This window comes from Chionomys nivalis, chromosome 4, assembly GCF_950005125.1.
Source record: "Chionomys nivalis chromosome 4, mChiNiv1.1, whole genome shotgun sequence".
NCBI lineage: Eukaryota > Metazoa > Chordata > Mammalia > Rodentia > Cricetidae > Chionomys > Chionomys nivalis.
The window spans coordinates 78,608,525-78,633,569 of NC_080089.1; the positions used below are offsets into that span (position 1 = coordinate 78,608,525).

The 25,045-nt window shown below is 40.2% G+C and overlaps 1 protein-coding gene across 4 annotated transcripts in view; it reads right to left on the minus strand.

Moving 5' to 3' along the window:
* Col12a1 (collagen type XII alpha 1 chain) overlaps positions 1–24,602 on the minus strand; it is a 106,227-nt gene extending 81,625 nt beyond the window's left edge. For 3 of the 4 annotated variants that reach the window (XR_009056979.1, XM_057766552.1, XM_057766553.1), the window contains exons 1-12: positions 24,194–24,602; positions 21,165–21,272; positions 14,507–14,623; positions 12,995–13,138; positions 12,286–12,345; positions 10,311–10,574; positions 9,993–10,157; positions 9,052–9,225; positions 6,615–6,905; positions 5,574–6,176; positions 3,886–4,158; positions 250–522 (exon numbers count right to left, since the gene is read on the minus strand). Coding sequence is in view for 3 of the 4 variants with exons in the window: in XM_057766552.1 (XP_057622535.1) it covers positions 250–522; positions 3,886–4,158; positions 5,574–6,176; positions 6,615–6,905; positions 9,052–9,225; positions 9,993–10,157; positions 10,311–10,574; positions 12,286–12,345; positions 12,995–13,138; positions 14,507–14,623; positions 21,165–21,237 (2,437 nt within the window). In the remaining variant the exon portion in view is untranslated. The remainder of the gene's footprint in view (positions 1–249; positions 523–3,885; positions 4,159–5,573; positions 6,177–6,614; positions 6,906–9,051; positions 9,226–9,992; positions 10,158–10,310; positions 10,575–12,285; positions 12,346–12,994; positions 13,139–14,506; positions 14,624–21,164; positions 21,273–24,193) is intronic. The other variant, XM_057766555.1, reaches the window with a different exon arrangement.
* Between the last annotated feature and the right edge of the window lie 443 nt (positions 24,603–25,045).

Below are 25,045 nucleotides of genomic sequence, written 5' to 3' on the forward strand. Positions count from 1 at the left end.
CTCCTTTTCTGTGCTTATACAAGTTACATCTTCCTCAGAAGTCAGACATAGTAGCATACTTCTGCAATCCCAGCACCTAGGTGGGTACGGTAGGTTTGAGGCTAGCCTGGGCCACATATATGCATTCTGTCTCAAAGGAAAAAATCTTTTGTGTAAAATCTCCCATATAAAATATTCTCCTTAAAGCTTTCCCATAAGTTGAACCAGGTAATGTGTGTTGTTTCCACGTGATCAGCGTATTTCCTTTACCTTCTTCAGTGGCTGCATTTCCTGTCAGTGGAGAACCAGGACCGGAGGAATATTCAGGAATTACAGATATTTCATACTTTGTGTCTGGCGTCAGATTCTCCAGAGTTTTCCTCCTCTGGTTGGCTGGGGTACTGACTTCTTTGCTTTCTCCACCAGATACTGGTCTGTATATGATTCGATACCTTAAAACTTTCCCTGGAGCTTGAGTCCAGGTAATTTTAAAACTGTCCGTAGTCTCATCTGTTACCTTCAGGTTTCGTGGTGCTCCTTTTACTGAAATTTAAAAATACATCATTCTTTCTTAAAGCTAGCTGATTTTATGTGAGTACAAAACACTTGTTTTGGAACATTAATTATAGTATTTTTCTACCTAAATTCCAGAGCCAGCTTTATTTGTAAGCATTCTGGTTACAACATTTGTTTAGCCAGAACTTAAATAGATTCTGAAGCTGTTCTGCAAATAATTCCTTATTTGTATGGTCATTTACTGTAGAGGAAAAACATATATATGAATGGGAAGTATGTGATAAGCACTTAATGAATATCATTACATATAAATCTCAAAGTTGAATTGCAATGTGTATATCACAGACTTAGGGTCTTCAATTAAATTTTCAAGTAAGAGCTCAAATGGGAACACCATTGGACTTTATGTTTCATAAACATGCTCAAGAAAATAGACTGTCCATATGGACAACACATTCAATAATGGTGAGCTCAAAGTCATCAAGTTTTCAACTCACTGAGGCACAGCTGCAGTGTAATGTGGTTGTATGCGGCCAACAAACAGAATTAGAAGTTTACTTGAAAGGGCTGGAAAGATGGCTCAGTGGTTGAAAGTATGGCTGCTCTTCCAGAGGATGCAAGTTGGTTCCCACCACCCACACTGCAGCTCACAACCACCTGTTACTCCAGTTACAGGGTATCTAACACCCTCTTCTGGCCTCTGAGGGCGCTGCACACACCTGGTACATACATGTGCAGGAAACACACTCAAATGCACAAAAGCAAAATGAATATATCAAAATTTAATAAGAAAAATTCAACACACAGGTAGGTCACTCCAAACAGAAAAAGGAAAAGAAAATAAATCCATCAGTAAAAGAAATATGTGGGGTGCAGTGGTTGTATACTTTAATCCCTGTACTCAGAAGGCAGAGGCAAGTGGATCTCTGTTGCTTAAAGTCCAGTTTGGTGTACATGACCAGTTCCAAGCTAGCTAGAACTAAATAGTAAGACTTTGATCCTTCCCCTAGAAAAGAAAGGAAAGAAGAAGGAAAAGGAAGGAAGGAAGGAAGGAAGGAAGGAAGGAAGGAAGGAAGGAAGGAAGGAAGGAAGGGGAGAAGTTGTAATTTGCAAATTTTATCTATGATTCATTGACTATGTCATGAAGAAAGACCAATTAGTCAAAACAAATGAAACAGAATGACTAATGGCTGTGAATCCTGGCTCTGAAGCTTAATAGATGCATAATTTGAGCCACAGATTGTTCAGCAGTTAAACATGAGTACTTATTAGATTATTAAGATATCTGAGTAAGATAATCCACGGGAAACATTTAGTAAAGCATGTGACACCTAGTACAGGCTCAAAACACACCAGCTCAATTAAGATGTTAAATGTCAAAACTTGGCTATTTACAAATGAAATTTAGATGTCACAATTTCGTGAAAAGCAACAAACTGATAGGCATCAAGTTCTCTTGTGGTCACAAGTGTCTAAAAACTTGAATATGACACAACACAACTCAAACTCCCTTTTATTCTTCCTCTTTTTTTTTTTTTTTTTTTTTTTTTTTTTGGTTTTTCGAGACAGGGTTTCTCTGTGGTTTTGGAGCCTGTCCTGGAACTAGCTCTTGTAGACCAGGCTGGTCTCGAACTCACAGAGATCCACCTGCCTCTGCCTCCCAAGTGCTGGGATTAAAGGCGTGCGCCACCACCGCCCAGCTTTTCCTCTTTTTTTAATACAAAAAGTGAGAATGTGGTGTGTTTATTTCTACAGTTTATTTTTATGTAAAGAAGTCATAATAAAAAGAACTCTATAAGTAATATTATAGAGGAAAACAGAGCCTGTGTCCAAAAGCAAACAATGTCAATATATTTGCAAACATGGTAGTTTTTCAGCCTATTAAAAGAATGAAAATAAAACCAAGTACAGAAAATACAACTGTTTTTAAGGTGTTTAATTCCTAGGTTAGTGTCCTAAAATGACTAATAATATAGTTGTCTCGTGTGTCTTCCACCTCTTATTACAAAAACCTGTACTTGTTCTCTTCTGTTTAAAGAGAGGGCTGAAATAAAACCCAACAGCATCAAACCTTGGTGTTCTGGGAGAATGCAAAACATCAGTACACACAGTGAGTCTATTTGTACCAGAAGATATCAGAAGTAAATAGAAAAATTCAACAGCTAGGCAGATTGCTTCACATTCAGTTTTTAAAAGTTGTCAGACTCAAGTTTCTTCTTGAACTGTGTTAGGCAGTATCAGCAATCAACAAAAAAGCAGAAATATCTTAAGTGCAAATATCTAAGTTATAAAAACACACAAAAAAATGTGTTAGATACTTCAGTTGGCCTACAGTCATAACTATTCCTCTATCTTGTACAAAAGAAAATTATCAATCTTCTTTGAAAAGAAGATACTCCCTAACTGTATCAGTAACGTACGCAATAAATGCTGGATCTCTCTGCAAGTTCTTCTTGTACATCTTAAATTCTCATGATGCCCTTTGGATCCTTTCCCTTGCACCCGGTCAAAACAGGGAAAAGAAGCCACATCTCTTGTAATCACTGTCTCCATGCTAAGAGCAGTTGTCGTATCTTAATTTTTTTCTTTGCCAGACTAAATGTCAAATGAAATTAATTATACCTAAATGCATTCAGCTCTAATCAGTAAAGATGATATATCTCAGACACCAGTAGGATTAAATCACTCACATCCCAGCAGCATTTTTCACAGTAGCTAAAAGTGGGAACAGCCTAAATAAATAAATAGACAGAGCATGGTGTAGTCATTCAATGAGACAGCATTCATCCTTATAAAGAAATAAAATTCTGCCCAAATATGGTGGCATAGGCCTTCAACCATAGCACTCAGGAGTCAGAGGCAGGCAGATTTCTTTATGTTTAAGGTTAGCCTGATTTACACAGAGAATTAAGGTCAACCAGGGCTACATAGTGAGACCTTGTTTCAATAAATAAATAAACTCTGACAGAAGCTACAACATGAATGAGGAATTACACCAGGTAAAAGAAGTCAGACAAAGGGACAAGCATCACATGATTACATTGGATAAGGGCTTACAATAGTCGGATTCAAAGAAACAGAAAGTAGGACGACAATCTGAGAACAGAGCGTTGGGAAATGGAGACCGGCTATGGCTACAGCGCTTTGGTTATACACAGTTCAGCACATGGGTGGTGGTGATGATGGCTATATGCTATACAAGATCAATACACTCCGTGCAGTTGAAATGTCCACCTATTGACTAAAATGGCTGAAAAGCGTTTGTTTGTTTGTTTGTTTGTTTTTCATTTTATTATCATGTACTAAAAGCAAGTGGTTTGTTCATGCTATAACTTTGCTATCTAATTAATCCCAAGGTTTTGAGCAAACGTGGAAGAGACCACACCATACCTTCAGCTGTGGTCTCCTCTCCAGTCAGGGGAATACTGAAGCCATCCTCATACTCCGCTGTCACATTGACCAAGTACAGGGTCTCTGGCTTCAGGTTGCTGAGAACAACACTGGTGCTTGAAGATGGCTCCACCACTGTGACCTCATCATCCCCATTGACATCCTTGTATGTAACGTGATATGAGAAAACATTTTCTCCAGCAGGAGACCATTCAGCTTTGAAACTATTAGAAGTCACCTGAGTAAACCGCAGATCCTTTGGTGGCACATACGCTGTTTAAAAGAATAAAAAAAAAAAGAAATAATTTAATTTTTTAAATCTATGGAATAAAAATAGACCCCTTGCCTCTGTGCTTCTGAAATTGTTGGTATTGATTCGGGAGCAGGGTCATTGAGAACCAAGCATATGACCGCTGAGAGAAGGCCTCCTTCTTAAAAGGACATCCGGGTCATTTTCCTTGACTCTACACAACAGTGATGATATTATACAAAAGAAGCAATTAATTAAAGTGGAACTTGAATTCTGAGCTTCTCAAGCAGTAATGGAATAAGTGTTCCCCAACAAGTATCTGTCTAAACAGCAGCAAGTTTTAAATGAACCATAACAATTTTCCCAATCACCCTGGTCCTTGCATATTAACCCTTAGTGACAGGTAGGCAGATATTTCAAAGTAACAGTAAGGCATTTCCTGGCATATGAATAATTATAATAACTGGGATGGAGCCTCAGTGGGGAAAGCACTTGTCATGCAAGTGTGAGGAGACTGAGTGTGAATGCCCCAAATCCATTTATAACTGGGTGCAGTGGGGTTCCTCTGTAACCCCAGTGCTTCCACAGCAAGAAGAGGGTCTGACAAGAGAGCTCAGCCTAAAGACTGAGCAGCAAAGACTGTCTCAAATCAGGTGGGAGTCAAGGACAACACCTGAGGCCTCTGACCTCCACACACGTCCCATGGCATGTGCATGTCCATCACACACACATACAACTACATATACACATCTACAAAGGAAGGGTTTTCAAAATAATATTAAACTGAGCATTCATTAAACTGATCAGAAGAAGAGACAATGCTTATTGCACATTGTCCTTGGGAGACACACAAACAGGAGAGACGGGAATGTATAAAGTTACTAACAAAAAAAGACAAATGTGTAAATATGTCATATACTAGAAAACTGAAGGAGAGTTTAGAAAAGGGATAATATTTCTAACTAAACATTGGAAAGCAGAATTTAGACACATCAAGAAGAAAGAATAGCGAATCCCAGATGTGAAGTATCAGGCCCCAAAACAAGAAAAGAGAATGCACAAAAAGAATTCAGAGGTCCAAGACTTTCAGTTGCTTTGGGTTCAAAGGACCTGGATCTGTAGCTACACAGTAGAAACTCAGTAAGTGGTTGCTTAATTGGCTATGACAAACAGTGTGATGGAGCTGGGGCCTGAACTCCCCCAGGGATCTAGGGAGGGAACTCTCATGACTCTTTGGGTAAACAATCTTTTTCAGCAAATATTAAAGGATGTGCATATCCTGGAGAAAGTTATGTGTCAGACCCAAATACGCTAAATTTGATGGTTTTCAACGGCAGTGGGAAGTTTCCCTGTACCCAGTGAGTCGAAGAATCCTACCCACGGTTTTAGAACTGGGAAACTTTGTTTACGGCGAAATAACTTTCCAAATTCTACCAACCTTTCTTCTTTATAGCTGCCAACTCTTGCTCAATTCTAAGACAGATGGACTGTGTGAGTTCAAACGATATCCTCTGAAAGGCATCAAAATCCTCCACTGTGAACACATGGGTCTCAGGGGGAGGAGAGGCAATGGCTTCCAACTCGGAACGAACAGCATCCTTTACGCCAACTGCAAAGATCTCCACGTCCGAATTCCTGAGTTTTATAGCAGGGTCTCTGAAAGCATCCGATGACTTCCCATCAGTGATGAGAATCATGACCTTCGGTACATTACTTCTTGAGCCCTTGTTAGGCACAAATATTTTCTCTCTGACATAAGTCATTGCTTTGCCTGTGTTTGTGGATCCGCCCCTGTAGGGGAAGGTGTTTATTGCTTTGATTATGTCTTCAACTCTGTTAAATTCCTTCAATGTGAACTCAGTGTGAGGGTCTCTGCTGTACTGGACAAGGCTTATCTGAACCCTATTTGGTGAAATCTCAAAACTTTTCGCAAGAACTTCCAAAAAAGCTCTAACTTTAACAAAGTTTGCGATCCCGATGCTATAGGAACCATCGACCAAAAACACGATATCAGCTTTTATATCCACACCACGTGAACATTCTGTGAAGAGAAAGAAAATTCGCACGTAAACAAACGTGAACTAAAATATAATCAAATTAAGATATAAATAGCTCTAGGTATCTCACTTTCTTCATAAGTCTACTTCTTTTCAAAAACTGCTGCAGGACTAGGGAGGCAGCTTGGTGGGTCCCGCGCTTCCTGAGCAAGCAAGAGGATCTGAGTTTGGATCCTAGCCGCCCACATAAGAATCAAGTAGACCTAAATGCAGTGCCGGGGACATGGAGACAGGCAGATGCTGGGGCTTACTACCCAGCCAGTCTAGACCAAAATAAGCTTCAGGCTCCAGAAAAGACCCCATCCATTGCGAAACAAAAGAAAGGGAGAAGAAAACTACCGCAAATACTGTGTTTAAAACAAAGTCTGGACTAGTACGCCATACTGTGATATTCAACCCCCATGATCAAATGACTGACTTACCCACTTGAACTTTCATTGGCTGAGTCTTCTCCATTACGGAAATCGGTTCACTGGAAGTCAGTCCCTTCATGGCGGAAACACTGATCTGGTATTCTGTGTCAGCTGAGAGGTCGCGAACATTGAGTGTGGTCGTCTGAGGCCCCACACTCAAGGCGTGATGTCTGCTTCCTGCAACCATTGGCGTCAGGAGGATTTTATAGCCCGTCACAGCGCTGGGAGATGGATCCCAGCTCAGCCTAATGTATTTTGATGACACGTCTGTGGCAACTAGATTTGAAGGAGGCTCAACGACTAGGGAAAAAAATGTGGTGATTGTTAATGTACAGCTCTATTAGGTTTTGCATTTGAACATCCAGTTTTCCTTATTCACATTGATGATGTCTACATCAGAACGTGTTCATGGATACCCTCCCCCCTAATCCACCTGTATGAACAAGCAAATGGTTTCTATGGCCAGGATTGTAGTTAGTACACTGAAAAGTTTGGTTGGAAAGAAAAATTTTGAAATAAACTTATGAAAGTAGATTCAATATTTAATCCTCTGAAACCACAATTTTCATTTTGAACTTGGCATTTTACTCATTGTCTTTATTTTTGTGTCCCAATAGAGATGTTGACAAATTGGTCTCTATGTTGATGATTTACTCACTACAGGCCCTGAAGAAAGATGGACATAGCTGTGATGTGGTCGTGGCTACCCATGCAGGAAGTTCAAACAGCCACACAACAAAAACTTTGCCTGATCGTGGCAAGCACAAAACTACACTTGCCTAAGAATTAGCCTCTTCAAAGTAGGAAAGTCAAAGCGGGCATATGGATCTTGTGATAGTGCAGAGTGGGGGTGGGGAAAGTTAGCCATTCGACAGTAAAGATAAAGAAAGGATTCGGAGCCTAGGAAGTGTGGAGAAGTCCTGGGAGAAGCAAAGCCAAAGAATTTACCAAAATATGATTGAAGATGGAACCACGTGAAAACTATACTTAACCCCTGTCCATTCCCACAGTGGGAGGAAGACCACCATAGGAAAATATTGGGGTTTTCGGGGTTCAAATAGATACTCATAAAATACCTTTTTGCAATGACTGCCCTCTCTTCTATGTACTTAGAAGCAATAACTGATGAAATGGGAAAACCTTTCAGATGTGGGAGTAGCAAATGGACCAATCTTCGAAGTAGCTCTGAGCTTTGAATGCATTAGGCAGCACACACTAATGTGAAGCCCTTGTCCCTGGGCAGTTGATGGAAACAATGCTATCAGTCTTTCATGTTCTAGGATGCTATAGTGTCTGCAACCTGCCAAAGTTTAGGCCCACATATAAAATAATTAAAGCAAATACCAGAAAAGCCTGATTGTGGATAGAAAATATGCACAAAAAGACTTTTTTATAAAAACCTAATCAGTGGAAGAGGGGAATCTCATAAGGCCCCACCCCAGACAAAGAACTACAGGCAACTGAAAGTGGGAGTGGTTTTTCCTAGAGGTGAGCCCCCAACTGCTGTTCCAATGCCAAGTAGACCCTGGAAGTCATATACATACAAGTAACACTAAACAAACTCAGCATAAATAAAAAGGCTGTATTCATATATTTATGCATCTACACACACAAACATAAATGCAACAACAACAAAGAAAAATAATCCATAATTTGAAGGGAAGCAAGGAGGAACATGTGAGGGTTGGAGGAATAAAAGGGAGAGCAGAAATTATGTCATGATATTTTAATTTTTTAATTAAAGTTAAAAATGTTAAATAAACTAAGGCTAATCAAATTTTCCCCTCCCAAAAAAATGTTCAGGAACTTCACAGAAACTAAGTATTTTGCTGGAGAGATGGCTCAGTGGTTAAGAGCCTTGCCTGCTCTTCCAAAGGTCCTGAGTTCAATTCCCAGCAACCACATGGTGGCTCACAACCATCTGTAATGAGGTCTGGTTCCCTCTTCTGGCCTGTAGACATACACACAGACGGAATATTGTATGCATAATAAATAAATATTAAAAAAAAGAAACTAAGTATTTTGTCAAATTTCCCCTGGATGGAGGAAATAATACCATTGTATTAACAGGTTGAGTTCAGAAACCAGACAATCACTATAGGATACAGTTAAGATAGATCTGCTCTAGAACAATCACTATAGGATACAGTTAAGATAGATCTGCTCTAGAACAATCACTATAGGATACAGTTAAGATAGATCTGCTCTAGAACAATCACTATAGGATACAGTTAAGATAGATCTGCTCTAGAACAATCACTATAGGATACAGTTAAGATAGATCTGCTCTAGAACAATCACTATAGGATACAGTTAAGATAGATCTGCTCTAGAACAATCACTATAGGATACAGTTAAGATAGATCTGCTCTAGAATACCTGTAAAGCAAGAACTGCTGTCAAAAAGTTCTGATGTCTAAATACCTCTCAACAAACCAGCACTTACCTTCTTCTCCACTAACCAGTTCACCAAGTTGTTCATCCACTCCTGAACACACCTGGGAGATGATCTCATTCTGAATGTCCACAATTGCATCAAAATTGGCCACGTTGAAAATGTGGTTCAAGGAAGGTGTGGATGCAATTTGTTTGAGTTCTTTTGCATCTGCAGCTTTAATACCTTGAACGCAAAGGGTTAGACTATGTTAAAATGGGAACCCTACCAACTGCAAGAAGTTCCTTGCAATAATTCTAAGTCTCAAACTGAAGATACTATTAACCCTTTTTAAGTCAAAATCCAGAGTTGCTTTGACACATGCCTTTAATCCCACCACATTCAGGGCAGAGGCCAGATTTCTGTGAGTTCAAGGGCAACCAGACCTACATAGTGAAAACCTATCTCGAATAGGTAGATGATAGATGATAGATAAATGGCAAACAAATGTTCAATGACAAAAGATTTTATAATTTCACAAAAAGTAACCAGCCAAAGAGAAAAACAAATGGTTAATAGAGAGAGCCCCCCATTTTAACTGTGCCATCACTTGTCTCTGACATCTGTAAAGATAATATGTTTTATTCCAAAATGCTGAATGAGCTGGAGCCCTGTGAATACTTCAAGTATTATGTAATGCAGAATGCATAAAATCCATTTAATGATAATACAAGGAGGGTCTTTATTAGAATCGTTGGCAGAACATTCTTTGAAAAGTAGAGAGCTGGCGAAGCATGTTAATATCACCTCACTTAATCCATATGCTAAAAGAGTTTTATTAGGAAATAGATAAGCAGAATTTTTACTCAAAGACAACTTGGCTTAATACCATTCTATAATGCAGTAAGCGTTTTTGACAGCATCCTTCCTTGAGGACTCAACCTTTATCTTCTTAAGCATTTAGTGCAACAAAGGAGATCTAGAAAGAAAATGGCTGGTCAGACTTCACCTACCCAGAGAGAAAACCTCAACTCCAATACTACGAAGTTCCCGTGCTGGAATATCCACTTCATCCTGAGACTTGCCATCCGTGATAATTATTGCCACTTTAGGAAAGCCGACTCTTGAGCCAGCAGATTCAGTGAAAGTGTTTTTAACTAAGTAGTCAATGGCATCCCCTGCAGGGAACAAAGAAACATGCTTATGTCCTCTAGGCTCTCACTCTTTTGCCAAGGTTAGCGCCTAAAAGGTTAATTCCAAAGGTACTTGCTATGCAATCAAAACAGACACTTCATTTATTTTAAACAATAAAGGAATCTCTCTAAACATACCTGTCATTGTGTTACCGCCTTTGTATGGTATTTTTTTAATTGCAGCAAGCAGGTCATCTCTTCGGTAATACTGATTTAAGTTAAATTCAGTCCTGGTATCTGTGCTGTACTGAACAACTCCAACCCTTGTTTTCTCCTCCCCAATGTCAAAAGCAGACACAAGAGCAGCCATGAAGTCTAAAATATACTTGAAATTATTTCTTCCCACACTCCAGGAGCCATCCACAAGAAAGACTAAATCAGTCCAGGCACTGACCGAGCACTCTGTAACACATTAAACATATTTTTAAATAGTTAGAACAGTCCACCTTTTAAAAACACAGGCTAACATTGCAAAAAATATTCCAAATCATTCCATTGCTTATAATGTATTGGACCCATTATTTTCCATTTACACACATAAAACAAAATAAAACCTTAGAACATCGAAGAATTTTCAGTTACCAAGATCCATTTTGGCAATTGGATGTCTTTAAATTGCTAGGTAAGACATTCTGTGCAAAGAAATAACTAGACACCCGGTACACACTGCCCAGGAGAACGCAGTCCAAGCATGTGCCCTGACGACCTGTATTTCTAAACCACATTTTTATGGTTCCCCAAATGAAGATTCCATAAAACATCTAGGAGACAGACAAGAAATGAGTGTCTCCTGCCTTGCTACTTATCAACAAATAAATATAATCTGTGCTCTTTAAGCAGATCAGTCTAAGTTGAAGAGAAGAACAAATATTTAATAGTCTGTCGTATTTCCCAATATAAATGTCTCAGTTTTTAGTCAAGGTAGTCTACACATACAGTCACACAAAGTAGCCAAAATATCTTTTCTTCATTATCTCTATATTCAAATTTGACAATTAAGACCTCCATTACTAAACTATAAGAGGAAATATTGTTGATGTAAGAGTCCATATGGCCATGTGGTATCCTTAAGGGATTAAAATGCAGTGTGCTTTTTTGACCACACATTATCTTTCCTTCTTCCGTGGTCAAAGAAGCACGTTGGTTTTCATGAAAATCTGCATTTGTAAGGCAACATTTAGTGGATTTCTGAAGATGTTTTTGTCCTTGAAGTTAGTTGGTAGATAATAAAAGAAGTATTTTGGCAAAGAGAAGTAGGAAAAGGTCCTGGAAAATTGTGCAAGGCAATTTCAAGTTGCATGCTTAAATAATTTTTGTATGCTATTTAATAGAGAGAGCAATTTTAGTCTTTTAAAACCCATATCTGGCAGAATATTTTGATTTAGGATAAATATTGATAGTTTGGGAAAATAGTAATGTAACTGCATAGAAGAAACTCCATTTCAGATTATTGGATTTCTAAGAGAGAATGATAAACAGTGATCTAGAGGAAATTTTTCCAGAAAAAGAGGCCTCTGTGTTTATAATGTTTTTATGATCAATCTGGGTCATAAAGACAACTTACAAAGTGACAAAATCAGAAGTCCAAGAAACTCCTAAGGAGTTCACTCTAGCAAGTCACACAAAGCACCGTCAGACAAAAGAAGGCTAACAGCCTAATAGCCAAGACTAAATAAAAGTGCTTTTCATCTGGTTATATATTCAATTTCTTAGAGATGGGCTGCAGGAACTCTGGAAAGATTGGGAAAGCTGACATCATCAGCCAAGTCAGAAATATCCCAGAGATGAGCTCAATATACAAATAGACTTAAAGTGCGTTTCATAGCAGTTGAGTTGCTTTGAGCACTAAGGCCATCTCAGTCTTTTCCCAAACCTCTATAAGTACCATCTGTTGCTATAATTTGTCTTAGGAGGACGTATTAGCCAGAAGGTCAGATCTCAAGGTTTATAACTATTTACTTATACATTTCTCTCATCTCGCTAACTCCTTCTAGAGAAAGCTTATAGCTATTAATACAGAGAAGATGATCAAGCTTTATGTATAATTAGAACACCTACAGCAGGACACTTGTAACTTCTACAAATCCAAGCAAAAGTATAGGAAGAAACTCACTTTGTATCTCTGTTTTCCCAGGTTTCTTCTCCCCTGTCTTTGCTGGATCACCTGTTTGAACTGAGTCAAAAACCCATCATTAACAAAAGAAATTACCAAATATATGTACTTGTGGGGGGGTGGGGGGGTGTATGTGTGGGTGCATGTGGGGGTGGGTGTGTGGGGGGAGATGGGAGGTGGGGGGGTGTTGTGGGGGGGGTGTGGGGGGGTGTAGAACATATACATTGTTCTTTAATATTGTGTTTCAAATATTTGGTCTTGCCCGGATTGTTAGAATGCCAAACAACAATTTCCTTACTAATAAGTTATTTAGTGAAATGTCCAAGATATTTCAAAAAGACCTCATTGCTTGAAATCTTTTGATGTTTCAAATCATTTTCATTCAGAACATTTCTGCCACTTCCAGAGACCAAGGTTAAAAAACATGAATGAATTGCTTGTAAGTACTAATAACAAGAATCATAGAAAATGGTGCTGATATGTGACTTCTATAATAGGTTAAATTTGAGGGTGGAAAGTTGTCTGCAAAATGCATATGCATGTTATCCATGTGACAGTAATGGTCAAAGAAAATGAGGTTATCAATTGAAAGTGGGAAGGACATGAAAGGAGCTGGAAGAAAGGGATTGGCCGGGGGGAGGGGGTTGAAAGGAGGGAGGAAGAGATATAATGATATTATGAAAGTGCTCCAATGTGTATGTGCTCTTACTTGTCAGTTGACCTATAACTGGCACACTTTCTTCTACTTCGTCATAGGAAGTTATAGTCACCACATACTCTGTCTCAGGAACAAGGTCTGTTAAAAGAGTTTCCGTGGTGCTAGCTGCAAGGGTAAACTCTTTAGTAGGTCCCTCTGTAAATACAAAAAGAAAAATATGAATGCATCCCAATAATAGCATATGACAAAAGAAGTCTAAATGCATTCCCATCACTGAAAGTTTTGCCATGTACTCTGCCAAGACATCGAAACATTTTAACTATCTTCCAAAAAGAAGATGCTGCATTTTTAGAAAACCTAACATTTACAATAGTCTTGCCTTTATCTGACAATCACATTCAATACTTTTTAAAAGCTTGAAATTCCTCTAAGTTCAAGGTACATTAGACTATCAGACCAAAAATATAGCATCATTTTTGTTAAAAACATGAAATAATAAAACAAGTTATAAATAAAATATGACTCAGGAAGTAACTCAATTTTAAATTATAAATTGGGAGAGAACAGAAAAATAGAACCATATTCAAATGTGGACCATACTCTGCTAGGTACCAATAGTCCTCTGAATTTATTAAATTGTGTACCACATGTGTCATGATATCATATACTGAGTATTTACTTACATAATGACAGTGTACTTCCATCTAGATTCTTTTAACTCTCGGTTCAATAAGAAAGCATGATAGCTCCTATGGACTGCATGTCTGTTAATACTTAAATTATATAAAATAATTCACAATGCGTAAGGAAGAAAGGTAGCATATGTAGGAAACTCTGAGAAATGCTCCTGATATCTATATAGGCCATGTACTGTATCTATGTGGATCAGAGCACCGTGGGACATGAGGACATTGGGGATATATTAGATTGGATCTTTGTGATGCCTGTTTTGAAGACTGGAAGCCAATATTCCAGTATCTAGAAATGGGCTGGATCCTATTTAGGCTCTTTTAGAATATTCTTTAAAATTGACGAAGCCATTGACCAAATGAACTTAGAGAGAAACAGCAAAGGGGGAAGTTTTTACCCCTTCTTCAGTTTGTTAGCCATACTACCTATTTTTAAAAGCTCCCTTATGAGGAAGCATTTTAAACCACTGGTATTCTAAAAGTCAGATAGTGAATAAGCACAGCTCAAGTGGTTAGCAATACAGGCAATGGCCATATTCATTGCCAACCAAAGAAGATTTCTTATCTCCAATACAAATAGAAGGCAATACAAATAGTCACTTTCCCACCTCTTAGACATTGGTTCTCCACACTTGGGCAACATGGTTAACACTACCGATCACACAATAGAACATCTGAAACAAGTTCTGTTTTGCTTCGCTTTGCTTACAATAAGTATGAGGATTGGACTCTGTAGCCCTGAGTCCACCAAATACCAGGTGACATCAACCAAGTCCCTCTGGCTTGCTTATTCTTGACCTCCTTGTGATTAAATGTGAGGTTAGGCAAACAGACTGTATGAACTCAATATCTGTCCCAAAACCTCAGAACTCACCTGTTGTAGAGTCTACAGTGATTCTGTAACCCACAATTGGATCAGATGGTCTCTCCCATGACATATGAACAGTATTTTCATCTATAATTTTAAAATTCAAGTCGGAAGGTGGGTCAACTGCAAGAGAGTTGAAATTAGTTGCATTTTCCAATGTCAGAAAATGGTTAATATATTAATGAAAAATTGTGATGAGCAAAGCTTACTAAAGTTGTCTTTGCATAAATTTGTTTCCAACAAGTATAAAAAATATCTTGTTGGATCAGAATAAAATTAAAAGCTGACAAGATATGACAAAACATCAGAAAGTGTACAAATTACAGAAGACAGCACGGAACACTTGATTCTTGAGTTGCTAGGTCATTCAAGAATGGCCAGCAAAATCAAGCAGAATAGAAATGTGTTTGGATACAAGAACAATGAAATCACATATAATAACCACATATGCAAACAATTCACATAACGATTAAGGAAATTCAATACATGCTGAGTGCACTTTGAAAAAGCATGCCAAATCACAACCTGCTTACAACCATGGGTGTTAATTTAGAACAGTGACATCATACATTTTTATAATGTGGAAGAAAATCACTGATGGTTTAGGTTCAATTTCCGCGTTGTTGCTTTGAGGATTGTTGTTTGATAAATCTCAGTCTGGGGTAGAGGATTTTAAAAATGTATTTGAGTGGAAAAGTGAAATCATAAAAAAGTGAAATATGTCTTTCAAGAAAATATACATTAAGTGTATATTGATATCAATATTCGCAAATATTAAAATGAGATGTTAATAATGTATGAGTATATAAGCAGTACTAGAGATGTTTATAAAACCATATTCTGCCTGTTTACACCAATTTGCTATGCTCCCAAGGTGTAAACCAACACAGTCATTGCCTTGGTAGTAGGCCTACTCCATACTAGAAGTAGCATTTTAAGCTAAAATGCCAGGATGGCCCTCTACAAAACAATGATTAATTATGAAAAGACAACATCAATGTACATTTATGAGAAATTATTTACAGAACTTGGAGGACACAGTAATGAATGATCAGCATTGGAAGACATGACTGTATAAAAACGTGGAGAAATCAATGACAGAAATAACTGCAAAGTACAGAAAGGAACAGTTTACATACAAAACTGTACAGCGTCATGCATGTGTCAATAAAATGTTGGCTTATTTTTAGTTTCCCACAATGAACAACAGCTTCCATGTACAATAGTCGTTACACAAAGACATTCCTGAAATATTTTATAATGATATTCTCTACAGCGATGGTCATGCCTCCTCATGCAGCCTTATACTGACTCACTGTCAGTGCATGGTCGACACCTTGAAAATCATTACACTTGAAGCAAGTTCAATAAAATAGATGATTTTCAACCATATTCTACTTTAAATATCTTAGTCTGCAGGTACTACTTCTTATGAGTGAGGTGGCTTACCTCTGGTTTAAGAGGGCACCATCTCCCTTTAGAATTTTATGAAAGTCAATCGAAATGCAGTAATGGCTCTGAGACACCATTCAGAATTTAACGGGGATTAGATTAGCTGTCTTTAACATTCATAGCACATTTTTAAAGGAAACAAAACTGATTAGGCAAACATCTGTTTTAATAAATCGCCACCTCCAGCTGTAGGAGATGTCTTTATTTTTATTGGCTACACTAGTAGAAGAACGAATGTTACTTTCTTCCTATCCATACACAGGCAGTGAGATTAGGACGATTAATCTGCATGCACGGCTTAATCATTCTTCTGTCTGTTACCATATTGCAACGTTTAGCTGAAGTCATCACTTAGTATATGTAACAAGCATGCAGCAGATGTTAATAGGACAATGGGTATTAAGAATATCATTATAAAATATTGTTCCGATAGCAATGGCTCAGGACAAATTTAATGCAAAGGCAGACACAACTGGCCTGAGCAGCTTTTTAAAAATCAGTACATGGAAAAATAGTACCACCAACCTTGGAGGAAATAGACCTGAAGCAGCGGACATTAGGTTAAAACTGCTGAAGGCCAGCAGCGCCCCACCTTGTTGATATCCAAGTGACCAGGATTCCAGATAGACTGAAAAAATGACTGTGGGGGAAAAGTCTTGAACATTTTAGAGGATTTTAAGGTGCTCGTGGGAAGTCAGATGTGGGACACGGGATTCGAAAGTAGGAAAAATGACCTCTCAGTGTGAAAATCAGAACCTACCCCTCTGTTCTCATTGAGTTTACGAAACATACAGCCCTTCAAGATTGTCATTTTGTTTACAAAGCTTGGGGGCTATCATTTTGAAAAAATGATGAAGTAGGTGTGAGGGTATGACCTACATTGATTTAAATCATTACACATATTTGTTTTTATTGATTTGGAAAATTTTTACATTCATTCACAACCACCATTATTACATTGTTGCAGAGTCTAGGTGTTCCCAAAAGTAATGCTGATACTATCATTATACAAGCACTAACTGACTACAGATGGTTTGTAAATGCAAGCCACCATAGCCAAGACAAGGGAAACAGAATTAACATTATAACTAGCAATCTAAGAAAGGGAAACATTAAGTATCTGTAACTGGTAGTTTAATTTTATACTTAAACAGGATGCTTTTGTTATCAAAATACTGTGATATAAAAGTATCATTATGATGAGATTTTCGTTACACAAACTGGTAGGATTTAGGACATGGTAGAAATAATCAAACTATGTAAAAATTATTCAATGTCTTCTTATACAACATGCAGACATGTAGACATTTTACTTGTTATTTCCTTTTGTATTTATAATAATGTAACTATAGGCCTTGTAATCTTTGATCTACAAATTAAATTTTAAAAAAAGTACAGTTCATAGATAACAATTTTTATCTTATAATCTACATCGTTTTTTATCACATTATATTAAAAGTAAATAGAATAAATATTTCAGTCAAAAACGTTAGGATCAGCACACAGTACTTGTTAATATATACATATTTTTCTATTCTCTCAAAGTCACTGTTAGAAGAAATTACGTCTGTGCAGTAATATACATGTGGCATGCTGACATCTGCAACTCTGATATAGATAGAATTGGGAAGGCAGCTATGTTCACCACTGTACCACCAATGTAGGTATAGATAGAAATTGAGGTATTAACTTCACGTTGTTGTCTGAACAATTTTAAAACTAGTGTGTCTGTCTTGTTTTAAAGAAAAATAACCTTTTTTCCAGTTGGAGCACCCAGCAAGAATCTATATCCAAGAATTAACCATGGCAAATATTTGTATGGAAAGGTGAATAGGGAGAGGGTAGGCGAGTGGGTGGATGCATGGGTGGGTACAATATAATATGTTATAGCCAAAAAAATCTAATAGCAACATTAAAATATCAACGTGAGGTACTGGAGAGATGGCTCAGTAGTTACAGAGGACCAGGGTTCAATTCCCAGCACACATGGGGAAACTCACAACAGTCTGTAACTACAGTTCCAGTGAATTTCATAGCCTCACACCAATTCACAAAGATAAAAATAAATATATTTTTAAAAACTATATCAACTTAAGGCATTCTCACTTCCTCATTTAGAAAATAAAACAGAATCATGACATCTATGTTCTCTGGTATGAATGTTTTGCTGCATGTCAGATACAGAATTATAGAAATATATATTAAACTAGTCCCTTAATCTAGACACAGACATAGTTAAAGCATGACTTTAAATCATTAATTATTATGTTATAAACTATAAATAAAACTTACAAAAATTAAAACTCTGTATTTCACAAAATATGTGTCCATCTCAAACTCTAGATGAAGGAAAGAGGAACACTGACCTTGGACTGTTTAAAGCAAAGTTAATTTATCTAAAAACCTCTTAATATACATGATCCCAGCCTAATGCATACACTCTAGGTCATACAGAGCACTTGGAAAGATTAAAGTTTGCTAGTCTATTTAATAATTACTTAAGGCCAAAAAAGGAAGTAGTCTTTGCCTTTATATCTATCGGACACAGTAAATTAGCATGGAAATATCATTCATCATGCAAATAGAGGCAATATGGAAAATTACTATTTTTTTTTTGGTTTTTTTTCGAGACAGGGTTTCTCTGTGGCTTTGGAGCCTGTCCTGGAACTAGCTCTGTAGACCAGGCTGGTCTCGAACTCACAGAGATCCACCTGCCTCTGCCTCCCAAGTGCTGGGATTAAAGGCGTGCGCCACCACCGCCCAGCTAATGTGGAAAATTATTATCATGGTTTCTAAATGTAATTTTCAAAATAATTTAGATTAACATTAAAAACTGTGTTTCTAGCATATAAAAAACTATATTAAAAAGAGCCAGGAACCATATGACTACAAGAACATATGAGTCAACAAAAGAAAGCAAAGTAGCCTTGGCTACCTTAGCAGAAGGTTGCAAACAGAGGGGCAAGCTGAAATTTTGAAATGCCCCAACAGAAAGATTTCAGGGGGGAGGGAATCTATTTTCTAGCCCAACGTCTTCAGTAAGACTTTGGCCACAAATTTTGTTAGCTCTTCACAGGCTCCTGGGGCCACTTAGTTGGTAGTTAACACCAGAGCTGAGCTGCCCAACAAGGAGCAAAGAGTCTCCTGTGGCCGTTGAGCCCTTGAAGTGTGGCCAGTCTGAAATGAAAAGGGCTGCAAGTGTGAAGCGCATGTCCAGCTCTCAAAACTTAGCCCAGAAGTGCAGAGGAGCTGGCCTATGGTTTTTCTGTCGATTACGTGTTGAAACAATAGCATTATGTTAAAAAACCTTTCATAAAAATCAATTTTCCTGGTCCCTTTTTTCTTTATATGACTATAAAAAAATGTTTAAGTTAGATATATGACTTTTAAGTGTGAATCATATTTCTGTTTGACGCTGCCAAACCAGAAAACAATCCAAAAATGAATCTTATTAAAAGATGCTGACCTAAGAGAGCAAAAGACAAGACTTTAAGAAAGAAAGAACTACACCATGTGAAAATTAACACAAAGTCATAAGATAAAAATATGAGAAACAACGGGAATAATCAGGAAGGCACATAGTATAATGCTGTTTTTAACTGTCTTTTGCTGACTGGTCATTGCCAGTTCAGAACCGATGTTTTTCACTTACCGGTATCTCCAGCCTAACCCTATACTGGAGAATTCTCAAAACATTTATTTCCAAAGAACCATTTTCTTAATGAGCAAGAAACAGGCCACTTCAGTGACTTATCTAAAAATATCTTTAGTAGTGCTTCCAGAAGCCTCTCAAATAAAATTCCTTCCTAACTGACGACACAGCAAAGATTACTGCAAGGCCACCTCATCCGAAAACTCCTTCAGGAGGCCAGAGTAGCCTCTGCATTTCCTCATCAGGTGGGCCGGACCAGCAAGCATCTCTGAATCTTAGACCAGCTATACATTTGGGGACTCTTTATTTTCCTAGCATTAGTTCTCTGTACCCACAGTTTTGAAGTAGAGCATTTAAAAAAAAACAAATCAGGGTTGCCAAGAAACATCCCTACATGCCTACCCTTCTACAAGCAGGGCATTCCACCCTGGAATTTCCAGAGGCTAGAGATGTCTCCTCCCTAACTTCATTAAAGGTGTTTATTTCATTGGAGAGGGTAAAAAAAATTAAGATTAACTCATTAATATTGCAGAATATGATAAATTTGCCAAATCTCAAATGATAGTTTCAAAGAGCCGGTGAGGTCATAACGTAGAAGTGGCTTCGTCAATAAATACTAAGGTATTAAAGCATCAAGCACACCAAACAAAATAAAATTAGGTTAAAAGTTTAACAGAAGTCTTCTAGAGGGCAGGGTCACAAGGAGCCAATTCGGAGCTGCATTGTGGTGTCCCTGGTCACCTAGTGCCAAGGCATTGAGGTCAGACGTGGCCAGGTCTTCCTGAGCCAAGCATGGGTGAGCACGCCAAGAGGGTGCCCGGCTCGAAGCTGCCTCCAGGCTGGAAACCCTGGCCCAGAGCCAATCCTCCTGAGCTGGGTTGTTCTGGGACACATGCTTTAGAGACTTTGGAACCAAACACCAACAACAGAGTCCCTAGACTGAGTGAGTACCCCCTAGGAATTGGGAATTCTGCTTGTCACTCATTCCTCTACCCACCAAATCAAGTGACAGTCAGTTTGACAGTTGGATCCTTTGCCTAAAAGTCTGCCGAGCCAATTGGAATCCCCTAATCTGCTCAAGAAGAAAAGAAAAGAAAACCAGACGCGCGGAGCTGGTGATGTTGGAGTCTTTTATTTCATGTTGTCACCAAGGTCACAGTCCCGACCCAGGTGATCCTGTGAGGATGTCCGTATTCTGAGATTCCTGGTACCCAGCCCTCCAGGATCCTCTTGGTAGAGCTGGATGCAGCTGTTGCCCTATTCAGGGGACTGGTCCTCAGGGAAGGCAGCAGCGTCGGTGGCAGTGTGGACAGCACACTGCAGACAAGCACAGAGAGACCAGACAGCACTGTACAGAGTAGGGGAAGCGGAATATCAGAGCTGGACCTGAAAGTCTGGAAACGGACACACCTCAGAAGGAGGAGATTTCTCTGGAGAAGAGAAAGCACAGGAGAAGTGCAGAAGAAACAAAGCAAGTCACAGAAGCAGAAGAGAGGAGAGCCTTTTCCTTTCTTGAATTCTTCAGTATCTCTTGCCATAGAGAAAGTAAAAGCATTTTACCTTCTGCCTCAATGGAAGACAGGAGTAGGGCCACGCCCAGGGCGGCCAGCGCTCGGGGAAGCCTGGTCTGCATGCTCTGGCCTCAGGCTCACAGCCTCATGAAGAGATCTGCAGGAGGAAGCAGTGATCCATCAGCACCCATCCTGAGCAGACCAGGGACAGGTCAAACAGGAGCCTAAACATGGTCCAGAACCCAGTCAAATTTGCCATAATAAAAACGGCGGCTAGCCGAGCACATAATGGACCTATTGTGGAGTCGATAGGTTTAATCGGGGACCTAGTAGGAAATTCTGGATTAAAGAAGGTACTCTTCTCCGGGGTACTGTGCTCTGTGAACGCCTGACCAGACCGCACATGGCTTCATCTTGCCAAGATGATGGATAATTTAGAGGCGATTTTTATCCCTGACTCAACCAAATGTCTCTTCCAGCTGGGGATTTCATTTGACCGTTTTTTCCTAACTGCTGAACTCTTTAGGTAACTGTGCTTCAGTGGTCCCAGGATAATTTGGAAAGAATAATAAACCTCTTTTATTCTGTTTTCTTCAGTTTATCCTGACTAAAGCTATGCAAGTCTTTAAGGTCTGGAATAGATTATACAGGGATATGCAAGGCCCAACTGAAACCCAATTCTTCTGATAACTATGCTGTTTTTATATCTGATAAACCCTTTACCAAAGAAGAGGGGAACCAACTCTAAAATGCATCATAAAGAGAGTCAAAACAATATAAAGAAGCAAAATACCTTTGTCTGTTTTCTAAAAGTTCTTAGAATTTTAAAATCCTCAATAACTCATCTTTGTTCTTAACTAGTTCTTAATGTCGGAAGAATGCAACTGACAGAAGCTCCAGAGCAAGAAGGTTCTATTCTGACTTTTCCCTGACTTTGCAACACTGTTAATTCCTTAATGGTCAAGAGGTCTACTCTTCTTTTGTAGTTTCCGGAACACACGGTGGCGGCGGCTGTTTAATAGACTGTCCTAATAGTCTAAGGCCCAATCCAGAAACAAAAGTTACCATCAATGAGCTGGACTGAGAAGGTGCCTGTGGCCAAACACACACACACACACACACACACACACACACACAGACATGGGGAGGATGGATTCAGAGGTACACACATTATTATAAAGCAGCACCATAGGCCTTGAGACAACTTAAAGGGGGAGGGGAACTGGTGCTTTGGAATCCAAAAATAAGCCAAAGGTTGGGTTCTCCTTGAGAAAAGAAGCTGACAGTCTCCAACCATGACTTTCCAGATCTTTGGCACGCAGGTTAGGGAAGCTTTCTTCATCTGAGTGTAAATTGCATTTTACATGTCTGATGAGCAGGCAAGCCAAATTGCCCAGAGCTCCTTTTTATGAAGCCAAGATTAAAATTTTGGCGCGGCGAGGAGATCTAGGGGATTTTAGTAATGTCTTTTTCCTAATTAACAACTCTGACATTCTAACCCTTTCCTACGTTAGTTAAAAAAAAATGTAAAAGCATGACTGGCCCATTGTTGCCGTCACCTGACCATAACGTTCATATAATAGTTTGGAATGAGGTTGGCAGTTGGGCTCATGAAGACTTAAAGTGTGGCAATATGCTCACAAAAATCTGTGGGCAGTTTTGGGGGAGTTGTTAATAAGCCGAACAAAAACTTGAGTCTTGGAAGTGCGTTTATCTGGGTCTAGTGCGCCACCTATCGGCTTCCTGACTCAGCATCAAGAATGAATCATCTCTCATTGGGGTATCCGATGAATAACCCAACCATCTTAGCCAGCCAAGATTTCCGTCCATATATGTTTTAAAGAAAAGCGTCTCTCTCCTTCTTAGCCAAAACATTTATCGGAATGCTTAGCAACACTTCATTGAGCATTCTCAGACAGAGATGGCTGAAAGCGGCCGCCCCTACGTGGCAGTAGGATTTCCCTCACTTCCCCCTCATGAATGAAAACGCATCAGCTGCCAGGAATGGGGGCGCTATGGGAACTGGTCCCTTTTGGACAACTCGCCCCTCCCCCACCCCTTGCTGGAAACGGCCAACTCCTTAACTCTCTCAAGTTATTTTTTTTTCAAACGCACCCACAGGCATACACATGTTCCATGGGCCCACCTAGATTCCAGGCGCCACATGTCTCTTCTATAACTGCTATCTTGACCTTAGTTAGCCAAGGACGAGTTGTGTCTCATCTCTTCTTCCCCCAACCCCCAACCCTCTCCATGGTTCCTTAGAAAACTCCATCCAACCCTGAAGTTGGGGGTGGGGAGGTATACCAGAGATCCGAACTGGTCACCGGAGGGTGGCTGAAGAAGCCAGATGCAGGTCCCGTTTGGCATAGCTCTGTAAATGCGCGAAATCCTCACAGTCTGATACCCATACTCTACACCCAGGGATTGGAGAAGAAGCCGTCTCAGGGTCCCTCTGACTGATCCTAAGTAGGACTTAATCCCAGTGCATTCAGGGGAAGCCCAAAAGGATGTTTCAGCAGCTGTGAAAAACCAGCCTAACCCACCAACCCGTTGAAAGCCGTAGAGGATGAAGCCAGGGCCGCTCCCGGGAGCATCTGGAAATGCCACTCGCGCCTAACCTCGCCGCGCCGGAGCGCTTGCCATTGGCCCTCCGAGTAATTCTGCCCCGTGCGTGCGGAACTTCTCTTCGCTTTCGTGCAATGTCCTGTGCCCATATTGCAACCCGGCAAACTTGGCAAAGCTGCAATCACCAGATAATAAAGAGCGACCTACGCAGCCCATGCACTACAAGGGAGGCGACACCGTCTATAGGGGACAATCCCCTGCAGAGGGACAAAATAGAGCCAAATAAGCCATCTTTCCTTCGCCCTTCAAAACTCCAAAGAAATCGCAATGTTTCTTGTTGCTCCGCAGATCTATCTCAGGCACACAAACCAATCACTTCCAAAGCGAACCAGCTCCCGCCGGGCGCTCTGCCTGGCCCGGGTTAAGATACTAGCAAGAAACGACTTTTCCCAGTTATCTTCGGGGGAAGGCCGGGGGTTGGGATGAGGGGGGAACAGAAGCCATACTGACCTGTGCCGGTGGTGACAGAGGGAGCGAGCGTCCTGCAGCCAGCGTGTGGGACCCCCCGGGCTGGTGAGAGCGCTGCGCTCCGGGAGCACCTGGCGGCCACCAGAGTGAGAAGGGCAGCGGGAGCACACAGGAGTGGCGACTGGAGCGCAGAGCGGAGGCAGGGGGACTGACTGCAGCTGAGGGCGGACGCGTCTGCGGCGGCCGCCTTCGCCGACTGGGAAGAGGCTCCGCGCCGCGGGCTACTTAATAGAGGGCTGTTCCCGGCTCTCAGTTTACTCGGTTACGAAACGCCTGAGAAGGTGGAAGGCTGCCACGGGTGATGTATGCTACTCGGCGGTGAAGGAGGTCTACTTTTGGGAACGTGTGCATACTTCGAGCATTCCATCGGCGTGAGGTGGCGATCGCCGTAGTAGCAATGCCCCTCCGGGGGCGGGGAGGAGGGAGGGAGAGAGGGGGATAGCCGCAGCCGGGTTCCCTGCCAAGGGAGGCCGCCGCGGACTCCTCCGCTTGGGGAGGGCAAGGGGCTCGGGTTTCCCTGTCCTGATGAATTTCTTTAATACGTTTACTTTCCTAAGTTAAGAACAATGGAGAAGTGGGAAGCTGCTGTTAGTTTCAAAACAGCGGAATGGATAACCCCTGGTCCCTCATTCTATGCCATCCGCAGCCACCACCGTCTCCACCTTCTTTCCCCTCTGTCCTGGGTGCACTTAAAACCGATTTACAGGGTTTCCATTAACTAACTGTCTGTGCACGCGGCGGGCCTCTAGGTCTTTCCCAGTCTCCAAGCCGCGACTGAAAACTCGGACAGCCTCCTGCTCCCGGCTCAGGGATAGGATGACTTTCCCAGGCCTG